This window comes from Brassica rapa, chromosome A10 (genome assembly GCF_000309985.2).
Source record: "Brassica rapa cultivar Chiifu-401-42 chromosome A10, CAAS_Brap_v3.01, whole genome shotgun sequence".
NCBI lineage: Eukaryota > Viridiplantae > Streptophyta > Magnoliopsida > Brassicales > Brassicaceae > Brassica > Brassica rapa.
This window is the reverse complement of record NC_024804.2, coordinates 19,441,576-19,456,039: the sequence shown is the minus strand read 5'-3', so window position 1 is coordinate 19,456,039 and position 14,464 is coordinate 19,441,576. Positions and strand designations below refer to the sequence as shown.

General features: G+C 39.7%; 4 protein-coding genes across 6 annotated transcripts; 3 read left to right on the top strand and 1 right to left on the bottom strand.

Moving 5' to 3' along the window:
• Positions 1–936: 936 nt before the first annotated feature.
• LOC103847187 lies at positions 937–3,486 on the bottom strand. The gene is made up of 4 exons (XM_009124246.3): positions 3,150–3,486; positions 1,447–2,508; positions 1,288–1,362; positions 937–1,211 (listed from the first exon to the last, which is right to left on the bottom strand). Exons 2-4 carry the CDS (start codon positions 2,347–2,349, stop codon positions 1,095–1,097), a joined length of 1,095 nt encoding a protein of 364 aa, XP_009122494.1. The 5' UTR covers positions 2,350–2,508; positions 3,150–3,486; the 3' UTR covers positions 937–1,094.
• A 255-nt stretch (positions 3,487–3,741) lies between these two features.
• On the top strand, positions 3,742–6,448 carry LOC103847188 (alternative NAD(P)H-ubiquinone oxidoreductase C1, chloroplastic/mitochondrial). Of its 2 annotated transcripts, XM_009124248.3 has the most exons (8): positions 3,758–4,038; positions 4,258–4,454; positions 4,525–4,620; positions 4,697–4,763; positions 4,843–5,026; positions 5,124–5,217; positions 5,297–5,949; positions 6,014–6,448. In XM_009124248.3, the coding sequence occupies exons 1-8, from the start codon at positions 3,996–3,998 to the stop codon at positions 6,255–6,257; spliced, it is 1,578 nt and encodes a 525-aa protein (XP_009122496.2). In that variant the 5' UTR covers positions 3,758–3,995; the 3' UTR covers positions 6,258–6,448. The 2 variants fall into 2 exon arrangements, with proteins under 2 accessions (XP_033137466.1, XP_009122496.2); XM_033281575.1 differs by lacking the exon at positions 4,843–5,026 and having other exon boundaries at positions 3,742–4,038; positions 5,120–5,217.
• A 247-nt stretch (positions 6,449–6,695) lies between these two features.
• Positions 6,696–9,381, top strand: LOC103847186 (probable E3 ubiquitin-protein ligase ARI16). Of its 2 annotated transcripts, none has more exons than XM_009124244.3 (3): positions 6,696–7,031; positions 7,131–7,878; positions 7,952–9,381. In XM_009124244.3, exons 2-3 carry the CDS (start codon positions 7,133–7,135, stop codon positions 9,213–9,215), a joined length of 2,010 nt encoding a protein of 669 aa, XP_009122492.1. In that variant the 5' UTR covers positions 6,696–7,031; positions 7,131–7,132; the 3' UTR covers positions 9,216–9,381. The 2 variants fall into 2 exon arrangements, with proteins under 2 accessions (XP_009122492.1, XP_009122493.1); XM_009124245.3 differs by having other exon boundaries at positions 7,102–7,878.
• Positions 9,382–10,169: 788 nt separating this feature from the next.
• Positions 10,170–13,976, top strand: LOC103847185. The gene is made up of 10 exons (XM_009124243.3): positions 10,170–10,576; positions 11,034–11,154; positions 11,542–11,627; positions 11,759–12,143; positions 12,224–12,324; positions 12,464–12,530; positions 12,662–12,889; positions 12,973–13,419; positions 13,529–13,601; positions 13,682–13,976. Exons 1-10 carry the CDS (start codon positions 10,170–10,172, stop codon positions 13,939–13,941), a joined length of 2,175 nt encoding a protein of 724 aa, XP_009122491.1. The 3' UTR covers positions 13,942–13,976.
• Positions 13,977–14,464: the final 488 nt, after the last annotated feature.

Genomic DNA, 14,464 nt, shown 5'->3' with positions numbered 1-14,464 from the left:
AATATACTAACTAACTTGTATGGCGTCTGGCCTCGGCGACACCAACTTGAGAAGAAAGACATAGGAGCAAAGATAGAAGAAGAAGAGGAGCTATTACATATGATTTCTCTTTAGTCATTTTTAGCTTGTTTTCTTCGTTACACAACTAACATTGCATGAAATGCTATCTAAATTTATAAGGGATTGAAATGAAGCATCCTACTCACACCAGAACTAAACTCCAATGCTAACGCGTTTTTATCCTGTACAATGACTTACGCTTAGTATCCTGCCACTCTTTTGCTATCCAACAAATGCTGAAGACTTTTGAGTCCACGTTTTTTGTTTTATTTTGTATATATTGCTATACAAATATTTGTTTGATAGTTAAAATATGTTCAAACAAAATAAATCACAATATATTTATACTGTTTTCCTATACAAAAATTATGTCGGTAGACAGAAACATGAAACTTGAACGTACCGTAAAGACTTCAGTAGATAGTAGTTTTACTGATTCGGTCTTGGCCGTATTAGCTATTTATTAACAGAGACTTGAGTAGATCATTCTACCTACCAGGCTATCACTGCTTTGTCTTCTGAACACTCCACTTTATTAAGGAAAGATGAGTGTTACGTCCAAGAGATTTCTTTTTTTGCTGTTCTTGCGAAGTGTATGGGTGAAAGAACAGAAACGCACAATTTCTCAGGACTTGAAACGGAAAGTCCTAACTCCATTAGAAATCGTTAAACAAGAGTTACTCTGAGACACTCTTCATATGAACACTAACATATTTATAATCAAGCAACATTCTTAGAGGTCACATACAATCTTGTATTTTTAAGATAACAACCGCAAACTGTCTTCTGCATTGCTCTCTATGTTCATGTTGTGGAATTTTTGTTTCTTCTTCTCAGGTCTAATTGACCCATGCAGAAGAAACCGGCATGGACTAATAACTGAGAGACAGAAGTTTCTTTTTATGGGGACAAATAATTGTACATTTCTTTCTTCTTCTTCTAATACAAGGATGTAAACGATATTGACAGAGACATACTAAAAGAAAAAAAGAGTAACACAAACAAACCAGGAGAATAAGGATGAGGAAGAATGTTCAAGTGGAAGCGTGAGCGTGAGAACGTGATGCCCAGATGCCAAACACAAGAAACCAGAAGACGAACAATATCGCCCAGTAACGTGCTGGTCCGTACCTGATTCTAGTCAGCACTACCTGTTTTTTTTTTTAAAATCAGTTCCATTCATTCACAGATTTCAAGAAGACAAGAAAATGTAGTTTATTTACTTACAAATCTGAAGACGATGACTACTGTTAAAGCACAGAGTCCACCCAGGAGTATGTGCAGTCCACTCTTTGCAGTTCTCTGAAAGAAAAAGATCAGAAGTATCAGTCCATTAACACTTTCTAAACAAAAAGAAGATTAGTATGATCTAATCACCATGCATACCTTCCCAACACGTGGAGCAATGAGCCAAGCCAAAGTAACAGTGAGTAATCCCGTAGCAAGTAGTATCCCTGTACCTTCCACAGCCCATTTAGTCGCTCTGCTCTCCATAGGCAATATATCAAAGCTTACTACACCCAAAGGCTGTTCAGATGTAACCTGAGAAGAAGCTGCCACCCCCGCAGCAGCTGAATTACTACTACCATTATTATTGTTTGGACAATGAGGACCAAACCACAACGAAATCTCACTAAGCCGTTGCCTTCTAATGGCTGCAACAGCATCAGGATCTATCCCCGAAGAGCTCGTGTTGCTGCTATTACAAACAGCTACAGGGTTGGGATCTCCACCAGCCGTTCTTTCTCTCAGCGCTGCGTAGTCTTTCAACGCTACAACCACTTTGTTGAGATCAACCGTTCTTATATTCACCGCAACGTTCCCGCATATCTCGCAGACGGTTGATCCGTGGTTGACAAACCATTTCAACGCGCAGGCGTAGTGCACCAGAGCGAGGTCGTTTTTGCAAGAGCATCCGAGCTCTAGCAAGGTGTCTCGGTGCTGCCAAGCTCCCATTTCTATGTCTTCGTTCGCGCAGACGAAGACTTCTCCGTCTGGACTTATCAGTTCGATGAAGCCGCCGGTTTTATGATCGGTGGTTTCTTGTTTTTTTGCGTTGCTGCTTCTACGAGGCTCTGAGACAGGAGGTGTGATGCCTAAAAAGCCTAGAGCAGCGTCTCCTCTTCTGTCGGATTCTGCGCATTGGCAGACGCGGCAGGTTGGTAAGCCGGTGTCTTTGTCTGAACTGTAACGTGGTGGTGGTGGTGGTGCTTCATCGTTCTTGAGAGGTGGAGAGTCGTGATCACTGACTCCGCTATTGGTAATCTCCAACGGACTCTCTTTACCCATCAAATCCCCAGCTGAAACTTCTTCCACAACACAACTTAAACCATTTCTCCAGATTTGATTCTACTCCATAGACATAGTAAACACCTTTTGACAGCTCAAGAACAAGTTAGATAGGACCCTCTAATGTCTCTCTAGGACAAGGAGAAAGACGCAAAGCTCCTGCAGTTAAAACATACCATGTAAACGAAGGAAGAGTCCAAAAAAGGAAGCAAAACACAAACAAAAGTGGAATGAAGATTAGAGAAGCAGCATCAAGGAGGTTTGTGAGAAGAAGTTGGTAACAAGACGCGAAAGAGACGTAGCAGCTATAATATATATTAGTAAGATGCAACTAACCTATCAGAATATCAGAATCACGAGAAGAAGAACCACTAACAAGTTTTTTTTTTCCAAAACAAATCACATGAAAAGAAGGTGGCTCTGCAGCAAATGAATAAAGATTATTTATTCGTTTGTAAGATTGTAACGGAAAGATATCATCAAATAATGTAAGTAGAAGAAGACATCCTCCAATTACTCTATAATCTTTTTTTTTGTTTAGTAAAGCTTGGAACAGCAAGGATTCCACCAAACAAAGTCGCACTCATGAATTAAATTAAAGATCTATTTTGAAGTTATGACAAAAAAATAAAAATCATAACTTTGTTTACTAACTTTGTTAGTGTAACACAACGCATAAAACATTGATAAACCCCCAGAACACAGAACTAAGCAGATTGATCTATAGCGTTACAGAGCAAAGCTAAAGATCTACACTTGCAATAGAAAGATCAAGACTTTAGGATAAGAATCAAGCAAACCTCCGGATAATCTGGTGGAGAGATCGATTGTAAGCAGTGAAGATTCCAGAGAAAGCAATGCGTCTCTCTCTTTTAATCTTTCTCTGGCCGCCTAACAATTAAGGGGGAAATTGGGTATTTAGGTATTGGGATTTATCAAGGAAGATTAAAATCTCATCCTTCTTCCTCTGTCTCTCTCTCTCTGAGCCTTGCTTTGCTTTGCTTTGCGTTCACAATTATTTATTTTGTTGTTTATCTCATTTTTTTCATTTTGGGGATCGAGTTTTAAATTTCTGGTTCTTTTCTTTACTTTTTGTAATAACAAATGGAAGTGATTTAGTGACAGTTCTCATCGTTTGCCACTAACACACCAACCACTCGTATTCTGAAAAGTGTAGATTGTTCCATTTCTTCTTGTTTTTGCTTTGGGTCTCTTTATTAAAGACAGAAGTTTTTCTTCCCCCAGGTTAAAAAAAAAAACAGTTCAGATTCCCACTCAAACACAGATCAAAAGCAAAACGCAGAATAAAACATTATACAGCACGACACAACTCTATATCAATATAAATCTTGTGGTTGATATAAGTTCAGAGTGTTCTAGTGTTGATAACGGAAACAACAAGGCAATAAACCTTTTACAGTGTAAACATCTTGTACTGACGTCAAAGTCATAGAACTAATTTAGAAATCGCGTTCTGTGGCTTGCTGCTAACCGCTACTCTCAACCGCGTCTTTTGGGAACAGCTTGAGCGTTTCCTTTTTTATTTATTTATTGTTGTCACACTAATAAATAAACAAAGAGTCCAAAACTAGGGAGCGTGGAACCCCCAGCTTCCATAAGAAAACTAGACGCCTGAGACTTCGACGATGGCCCTTCTCTCAGCCGTATCTTCTCTCTTACCTTTCTCTTGTAAGTTCTGTTTCTCCTCAATCCAATCTGTTTTTCCGATTTGGTTTTCAAGACAATTAGATCAAAGTGTGAAACTTTCTGATTCGATTGATCTTTTTATAGGAGACTGAGAATCATTTTGCTTACTTCACTTCCAAATTATACTCTTTTTGTTTTTGTTTCGGAGTTTAGAATATAAATGTTGAAGCTTTTCGTGTTTATATTCTCAATGTGTTTCAGATGGAGCAACGAGACTAAGCAGTAAAGCCTCTTTAGCTTCTACAACATCTGGATTCAACCTCTCTTCTCTTAGGAACTCCCCTAGAAACCCCCTTCGCTTATATGTGTCGAGGGCCATCGCAGACAACGGTGGATACACAGAAGTTTCTGAGATTGAAACACCTCCTCCAAGGACTTACACATGGCCTGATAACAAGGTTTGTTAAAGCATTCTTGTGTAAGATCTCTTTAAGCAAGACTGTGTAAATATAAGCTCTCTGTTTACAGAGGCCAAGAGTTTGTATTCTAGGTGGCGGCTTTGGAGGATTGTACACAGCTTTGAGGCTTGAATCTCTTGTATGGCCCGACGACAAGAAACCTCAGGTGATGATGATGATTCTTTCGATTATTCGCTTTTAGTGTTGCAAAGACTTAAATTGTTAAATTCATTTTTGATCAGGTGGTTTTGGTTGACCAGTCTGAACGTTTTGTGTTCAAGCCGATGTTGTATGAGCTTCTCTCTGGAGGTTAGACTTAGTTATGCTTCTCGCTCGATCTTTGGACTTTCTGTGTGTGTTTGATTTAGTTTTATTGTTTGATATGCAGAAGTTGATGTGTGGGAGATTGCTCCTCGTTTCTCGGATTTGCTTACAAACACAGGAATCCAGTTTCTCCGAGATAGAGTCAAAACGCTGCTTCCTTGTGACGGTTTAGGAGTCAATGGCTATGAAAGTTCCGTTACTGGAGGAACCGTCTTGCTCGAAAGCGGTTTTAACATTGAATACGATTGGTACCATGTTTTACACATTTGTCTGCTTTGTTGTTGTTTATAGACTCTTAAACTGTGTATATGTCTGGACTCATTATCTTTCTTTTTCTACAGCTAGGCTGGTTCTTGCTCTTGGCGCTGAACCTAAGCTTGATCTTGTTCCCGGCGCAATGGAGTTTGCTTTACCGTTTTACACTCTTAACGATGCTATTGTAAGAGTTGGATTGTTTTATTTTTTTCACTTATAGGACACTCTTCATCTAAAGCATGGTTGCTACAATGTCATTGCAGAGGGTGAACGAGAAGCTGAGCAAACTGGAGAGAAGGAACTTCAAAAACGGCTCTGCCATTAAAGTAGCTGTCGTTGGGTGCGGTTACGGAGGAGTTGAGTTAGCTGCAACCATCTCAGAGAGACTGCAAGACCGCGGAACGGTTCAAGCCATCAACGTGTCCAAGAGTATATTAACATCAGCCCCTGATGGGAACAGAGAGGCAGCTATGAAGGTTCTTGCGTCGAGAAAAGTTGAGTTACTCTTGGGTTATCTTGTTCGTTGCATAAAGAGAGCAACCGATTCAGAGGAAGAAGATGGAGAAGGAGGGTATATGTTAGAGCTTGAGCCTACAGAGAAAGGAGTAGAGAGTCAAGTCATCGAAGCTGATATGGTGTTATGGACGGTAGGGACTAAGCCTTTGCTTACCGAACTAGAACAGCCTTCAGGAGGTCCTAGTGTCCTTCCTTTGAACGTTAGAGGACAAGCGGAAACAGACGAGACGCTCCGTGTCAAGGGACATCCTCGGATATTCGCGTTAGGTGACTCTTCTTCCTTGAGAGACTCAAACGGAAAGCTTCTTCCTACAACAGCTCAGGTTGCTTTTCAAGAAGCAGACTTCACTGGTTGGAATATTTGGGCTGCCATTAACAACCGTCCTTTGTTACCATTCAGGTAAAAGTGAAAAAAAAATACTTTTTAACTGTGGTCTGTGTGATTAAACTCTTTCTTGTTGCAGGTTTCAGAATCTAGGTGAGATGATGACTCTTGGAAGATATGATGCTGCTATTTCGCCGAGTTTCATTGAAGGGCTTACGCTTGACGGTCCGGTTGGTCACGCGGCTAGAAAGCTGGCGTATTTGATCAGACTACCAACGGATGAACACAGGTTTAAAGTAGGAGTCAGCTGGTTTGCTAAATCTGCTGTTGAGTCAGTTGCTTTGCTTCAGAGCAATCTTGCCAAGGTCTTTTCTAGTTCTTGATTTCAAAAACGGTTCTGTATGGTTAGACAAATGTAATACTTGATGGGAATATAATAGACTCTCTGAGGATTGAGATTAAGAAAACAATGAAACTTTATGAATGCATTTTTAATACTATATGAGAAGCAATCTTATTCTGTAAACTTTCGTACACATATCCTCATTATATTATAATAATAATAGTCTTCAAACACAGATTTTGATATTTAACTTTTCGGCATTCTTAATGTGTTTTCATGCGTTTCTGTAACTGTTAAATGAAATTTCGAATTGATAATGTATATAATTCCAAATTGTGCACGGAAATTTCATTCGTAACTGATGAGAAAGTCTATGAAAAGTTCTCTCTACATATTCCCCACGCGTCGAAAATAATAAATGAGACAATGAGCTTACATTAATATATACATTTAAAAATAATTAATGAGATGACGTCAAACAATAATTAGTCAAACGTTAAAAAATATCTTTCCAAATAATTTACAGATAATCTCAAACCTCATTGGTTCTCTCTCACGTTTTACTGATAAAATCCTAGATTATTAGCAAATATGAAAATCTAAAAAATATTTTTTTTTCTCCTTAGTAAGTAATTTTACATCCTTTTCCTATTTAACTATATAATCCTTAGCTAAGAGAAACTCAGGAATCCACTAGAAAATCTAAAACCTAAATCACAGTAAATCTTCAGCCACAGGTTTCTCTGAAACTTTCTCTATAGCTTGATCTCCACGCTACCTAAACCCTTTCCTTTCACCAACGATCATACGCAAGGTAACTCATTATAAAATCAAAACTCTCCTGCCATCGATTGTATCTCAAAACCGTGTTTCTTTATCTCTAGGGTTTTAATTTTCAAATTTGTTTTCACAGCGATGGAATCAGCAGCAGCGGCGCAGAGACTCTACTCTGTTCTCACGAGAACAGAAGTTCGTGACAAGATGATGAAAGAGATCGTCCAGATCTCAGAAGTCTTCTCGCTGTCTCAATCCGATGCCACCGTAGCCTTAATCCATCTAGGTTGGGACTCGTTCAAGGCTTCGGATCTTTTGGGAGACAACAAGGAGAGGTTTCTTTCGAAACTAGGGTTGGTTGGTGACGGAGATAATGATAATCTTGTCTCTTCCACTCCCTTGTGCTCACACAAGTTTTGTTCTGATTGCTGGAGAGATCATCTCAGCGAGGCTCTCGAGGAGGAGAAGGAGATGATGATCTCTTGTGTTGTTGCCTCGGTTGGACCGGATACGGAGCCGGTTAAGGAGATGTACGAGAGGTACGTTCTTGGATCTTTCATGGACAGCAACAGGATCAAGTGGTGTCCTGCAAAGGGATGCGAGTACGCGATCCAGCGTCATGATGATCATGATGATGCTGACGAGGAGGAGGAGGCTAGTGACTTTGGTGTGGTGTGTTTGTGCGGTCACACGTTCTGTTGGAGGTGCAAGAACGAGTCGCACAGACCAGTGACGTGCAACAACGCTTCCCTTTGGTTGAATGAGCTTTTGGATGAAGCGAGAACGTTTGGATTGATCGCTACGAAGACCAAACCTTGTCCTCATTGCCAGAGCCGCGTGGAGAAGGATAGTGATAATTATCTGAGGATCGTTACTTGCGTCTGCAGGTTTGTTTTTTTTTACTTTTTTACTTTTTACTTTATCAGAAAAATTAATGTGTGTTGCTTTTTTTTAAACCAGTTACGCCTTCTGTTGGAGGTGCTTGCGACCAGAGGAAGATCACAGAGGAGGACTAGACTATTGTTTTGAAGTCTTTGTTCCTCCACCACACGAGGAAGCGGCTCTGCTTCATCACCTGACGCTCTGGGAGGAGAGTCATAAGGCGATGGAGGCATCTAAAACCTATCTCAAAGCCATTGAGAGTCTGGGAGAGCTGGACATGGGGGCTGTGAGGGAAGCGTGTGCGCTAATCGTTCAGTGCAGACTTGTGTTGAAATGGTGCGGTGTGTTTGGTTACTTCATAACAGATTACCATAGCGGTAAGAAGCAGTACTTGGACCACCTTGTGGAGAAAGCTACCGCGAATCTTCTAAAGCACAAGGAGTGTATGGATGAGTTGGTGAGGGGAGCCGACTCGGGTGGAGTTGTAGCTGGATTCAGGCATAAGCTGGAGACCTCGACGAAGGCAACTGGTAACTACTTCCATGTCTTTGTCAAGACCGTTGAAGATGGTCTGTGCGATGTGAAGGCTGGTGTGTTCGAGAATGTGCCTATGGACTACTGGTTCTGCGACCGTTGTACGTTTCAGAACGACAGTTTTGAGAAGAAGTGTAGGGTCTGCGTTTTCCCTTTCGAAGGTCCTTCTCCTCTTGTGGCTCTTAACAACAACGGTGCTGCGAGTGTTCATCAGGAACAAGAGCTCCCAAACGTGTCCAGCAATCCATTTGCATCTCCTCAGCAAGAAGCACCAAACACTGTGGTGTTTGGTAACACCAACAACACTGCAAGTGCTAATATGTTCAATAACCCCTTTGCTACTAGTCCAGGAGGAACAAACCTTTTTCAGTCTGCTCCACTTCCCGCAATGTCCAACAATCCATTTGCTCTTCCTGTGGCTTTTGGTAACAACAACAGCAGCATTGGTGCAAGTGTTCATCAGCAGCAAATCCCAAACTTGGCTAACAATCCATTCGCTAGTAATCCAGGAGGAGGATTTTATAATCATCCAGTGTTTCCTTTTGGTAGCAACAGCATTGGTGCGAGTGCTTATCAACCAAACATGGCGAACAATCCATTTGCTGCTTATGGGAACAACAGTGCTCCTCATCATCAGCAAGAACAAGTCCCAACCATGGCTAACAATCCATTTGCTCGTCCAGGAGGAGCAAATCCGTTTCAGTTTCCTTCATTTGTGGGTTTCGGTAACAGCAACAACAGTGCTCATAAGCAAGAAGCCGTCGTCAAGGAGGAACCAAACCTCGAAAATTCGATGGAGAGCGAGTGATTGATGACTCTGCGCTTTCTGGTTTTCTTTTGAATTCTATTTTCTTTGTCTTTTATAATAAGTCTTTTGCTTTGTTTTCCTTGTTGAAAACGCAAACAATATGGTTCAGTTTATTTTTTCGGATAAAACTTTTGTTGAAATTTGGATTTATTTACTGCTTTTATCAGTTTACAGGAAAATAAACCTTGCGTGATTAGTAGAATTAGTGTATACTATCAATACCATTAAAAGAGGATCATTCACTTAATGAAAATTACACTTTCTCAAAAATACTCTTATTTTTACAAAGGATGAATAAAATTCATTACTGGCATTTAAGTCTTTTGGTTTTGGGCCTACATATACACCTAAATAGATCTATAAATAATGGGCCTATATATATTTAAAAGATATACTAACTTTAAATATAATATATGTATAAATATATTACAAACTATAAATAAATTAGCAAACATGAAAATATCATTTTCTTAAATATACATATCAATATTCAAAACAGATCATTTGAATATTATACATTTTTTCAATACAAACCAAAATCTTATATCCTACACCATATATCATATACATATTTGAATATCTTTTTTCCATTTATAATGTCATTTTATACATAATATTAATATGGCAATTACGAGTGTTCAAGAAAATTTTAAAAACTATATTAAAATTAATTTGCAAATCAGTTTTCGATTAATAAATAAAAAACAAACAAATCCGCGCTTTCTAAGCGCGGGTCAAAATCTAGTAATTTTCTTAAAATAACATTGAAGAAGACAAGTGATTTTTCAACCATACATCTGTAACAATTTAAAATAATATAATATCTACGAGAACAGGATAAAAACAAAAATAAAATCTGGTGGATGAGAACAGTTAACGGTCACACATACACTCTGCAACTTCCTCCACACTGCCATTTGGCCACTGACACATTCCGTCGAACACCTTTGCTCCATGTCTGTGAGCAAGCTTCCACTTCTCTCCCATGGCGTTCACTCCACTGACTCGTTCAATTTCGCGAAGGAACCAGCGGCTCTGAGTGTGTTGCTCCCGTGTCCCTCGCAGATTCGACTATTCTCACCCTTTTTCACCACCGCGATCGGAGGCTCTGGGGTCGTCAAGTGCCGCGGAACGAGGCATAGTAGAGGAGGTGAGGAGGGTTTGAGGAAAGAGAGTTTCGTGGAGGAAGACGATGACGACGAGAGAGGAGAGAGAAAAGTGAGGTGTGAGGTGGATGTGATCTCGTGGAGGGAGCGGAGGATAAGGGGGGAGATCTGGGTGGATTCTGATTCTCAATCCGTTTGGGATGTTCTCACTGATTACGAGCGCCTTGCTGATTTCATCCCTAATCTCGTTTCTAGGTAAAAGCTCCCACTTTCTTATCGTTTCTGTTCTTTTATCTACTAAAGGTTAGTTATTTTGAAGAATCTCTGCTTCAAAAGATCCAATCTTGTAGTCTGGTTGTGCTTATGTGCGATGTGTATGCCTTATAAATGGTTTAGTGGAATACAGTGACACTAATTCTCAAGGAGAATGTATAATCTCCTTGCTCTGAAGAATCTCTACTTCAAAAAATGCATTTTGTAGTCTGGTTTGACGTACATGGAGACTTTTGTTTGAATGTTCATGACTATAATGAATACACAATGACTAGTACCTCTCTTTGTTGAGTAGTGTAGATGCTCTTCCGTGTTTTCGAAGTTCAAACGATTTGCTTTAGGTTGATATTATCTGGTGTTTCTCCTCTCCCACTTCTTTACCAAACTTGAATTGGTGAATGCTAACATGACTTTGATGTTGATTGTTTCTAACTTGTAGCGGAAGGATTCCTTGTCCGCATCCAGGACGTATATGGCTGGAGCAACGAGGCCTTCAAAGAGCGTTGTACTGGCATATTGAAGCTCGTGTTGTCCTCGATCTCCATGAGTGTCCTGATTCTGTGAGCACTCTTAAGCCTTTTGCTTTTCTCCGGCTAAATGATTGGTGCTGGTTCTATAAAACATGAAACTATCTGCCACATTATGTGAATTTTAAATCATATCTTAGCTTTTGATAAAATATGATAGGTTACCTTTATACTGCACGATCTGTGATTGTGATTAAATAGGAACTGCCTGCTTCTTTCTTTCTCTACATCCTTAAACTCTTATGAATTCTATAAAAGAGAATCATAGTCATGTTTACTTCCTATATATTTAAAATTACATGGTTCTTTTGTTCCTCTTTTAGCCTTCTCTGCACTCCTTGCGTTGGGTCTAATGCTTCTCAATCCGCACATGTTTATAAATGTAGTCTCATGCTGTTTTTCCGTTTACTATCTTTTTAGCCAAATGGTCGTGAGCTTCACTTCTCTATGGTAGATGGTGATTTCAAAAAGTTCGAGGGAAAATGGTCTGTGAAATCTGGTATCAGGTACATTCATTAACCCCCGAAAGAAGTTTGTGTGCATTTATATATGATCATAACATCAGCTATTCTGTTTAGACTATGCATTTCTAACCATGGATAAACGTCTAAACATTTAGTTTTCTCTCTTTCTCCAGGTCCGTAGGAGCTGTCTTGTCATACGAAGTAAACGTAATCCCAAGATTTAACTTCCCTGCAATCTTCTTAGAGAGGATAATCAGATCCGATCTTCCTGTAAATCTCCGAGCCGTAGCTCGACAGGCTGAGATAAATTATAGAGCTCGCGAAAAGCCGTCAATAATAGATGCTCTGTTGGGTAGAGCTTCTGTACCGTCAACCCCTTCTCATAGTGTGGAGTCTGAAAGTCCGGTTACTGAGAGATCTGCTGCCACTTCCAGTGCTGGATCACTATCTCATTCAAATGAATTGAACAATAACTGGGGAGTGTATGGAAAAGTCTGCAAGCTTGATAAACCTTGCACTGTGGACGAAGTCCATCTTCGTAGATTTGATGGACTGTTGGTAAGTAGCTTGTTCTAAGAAACAGTCAAGCAGTTTTCTATCTTTTGTGGTTATTGATGAGTGGTTTGATTTGGATGTAGGAAAATGGAGGTGTCCACCGTTGCGCCATTGCTAGTATAACAGTTAAAGCTCCGGTTTGTGAGGTTTGGAAAGTCTTAACTGCTTATGAGAGCCTCCCAGAGTAAGAACCAAATGCTTTTTTAGGCATCACTTTTTCTATTGTTTTGTCAACTTTGCTTTTGTGAGTGTCTTAAGCAAATATTGGCTGGTAGCTTATATATCTCTTGTTCATGTGCCTTTGTCATTTATGGATCTATCAGGATAGTTCCAAATTTGGCAATCAGCAAGATCTTGTCACGCGAAAACAATAAAGTCCGAATACTTCAGGTATAGGCACTCTCATACTCAATACCCTTGTAACCGAATCTGGCAAGAAATAGTTCTGACACTGGCCAAGCCAATGTTTCTAAAAATGGTTTCAAGATATCTTACAAAATTACACCGAATCCTGTTTGCAGGAAGGTTGCAAAGGCCTGCTTTACATGGTGCTTCATGCGAAAGCTGTTCTGGATTTGCATGAGACTCGTGAGCAGGAAATCAGATTCGAGCAGGTTGAAGGAGACTTTGACTCGCTCGAAGGGAAATGGATTTTTGAACAATTAGGAAACCATCACACCCTTCTCAAGTACACCGTGGAGTCCAAAATGCGAAAAGATACATTTCTCTCCGAAGCAATTATGGAAGAGGTTTGGTTAACAATTGAATCTATTCACTCTCATCCTTTATTTTCTTATTGTAACTGCAATGTTTCTCTCTGGATCATTTTCAGGTTATTTATGAAGATCTTCCGTCAAATCTATGCGCAATCAGAGACTACATCGAGAAAAGAGGAGATAAATCTTCAGAGACATGTAAAGTGGAGACATGTCATGTTTCGGAGGAAACATGTTATTCATCTCGTGACACATCAACGGAGACCGTTAAGAACAGTAATGACTGTGCGGACCAAACTAAGCAGAGAGCAAGGATTCCCGGTCTGCAAAGAGACATCGAAGTGTTGAAATCGGAGATTCTCAAGTTCATATCAGAACATGGGCAAGAAGGATTCATGCCCATGAGAAAGCAGCTCAGGTCACATGGAAGAGTCGACATCGAGAAAGCCATTACAAGAATGGGTGGGTTCAGGAGAATAGCTGTGATGATGAATCTTTCCCTTGCTTATAAATACCGAAAACCAAAAGGGTACTGGGACAATCTCGAGAACTTGCAAGAAGAGGTAAAAGTTTCTCCACATGTTGAGAATCATAGTCACCCAATTATTAGGCTTTAGGGTGTTGCAATGGTGTTTACAAGAGCTAGTTCTTCCTCTGCTCCTGTGTTTGCAGATAGGAAAATTTCAGCAGAGTTGGGGAATGGATCCATCGTTTATGCCGAGCAGGAAAACGTTCGAACGTGCAGGTACTGCAAACAGTCAACTCTCTCAGTTTAAGCTTGGCATGTTCCTCAGAAAACTAAATTGGTATGTGTTGTTGTTTCAGGTCGTTATGACATAGCGCGTGCGCTAGAGAAGTGGGGAGGATTACACGAAGTGTCTCGTCTTTTAGCGTTGAACGTGAGACATCCGAGCAGACAGCTAAATTCTCGTAAAGACAATGGTGGCACGATGCAGAGAAGTGAATCTATTGATACCGATTTAAACTCAACGCTTAGTAGTAAGAAAAACAAACCTTATGTTTCTCAAGATACAGAGAAATGGTTGTACAAACTTAAAGATCTTGATATCAATTGGGTCCAATAAACATTTATATAATAATAATAATTATTTATTTCTTCCTTGCAACACGAATAAATATTTTTACTCAAATTTATAACTAAGAAGGTCGATAAAAAGTGAGAGCACAGAACTGTAAAGAGGACAATAGCAAAGAACTTTAGAGAACGAAAAAGGCTCTCGAGTCTTGACTGAAGTTTGATGGTGATGGTTTTAAGAAAAATAAAAGTCTCGTCATTGTCTTCAATATGACATGAACTTACACGTAATTAGAAGCAAACTTCTTTCAAGGTTTTAGATTATTGCAGAAACAAAGTTTCAGAGATCGTGACGGGTGACAAAAGACTAGAGAGAGAGAGAAGAGTTTGGCTGTGAAAAAGGAAGAAGCTTTTTTGAACCAAATAAAGGGAAAAGTGTAGATAATCAACGTTTTTTGTATTTCAGATAGATTAAAGTAAATAGTAGCACTTTTGACTTTGAATCTACAAACAAAATTCATTTCACAAGAACTAAATATCAGAGAAGGAAGAATGTGATAGTAATGGTTGGG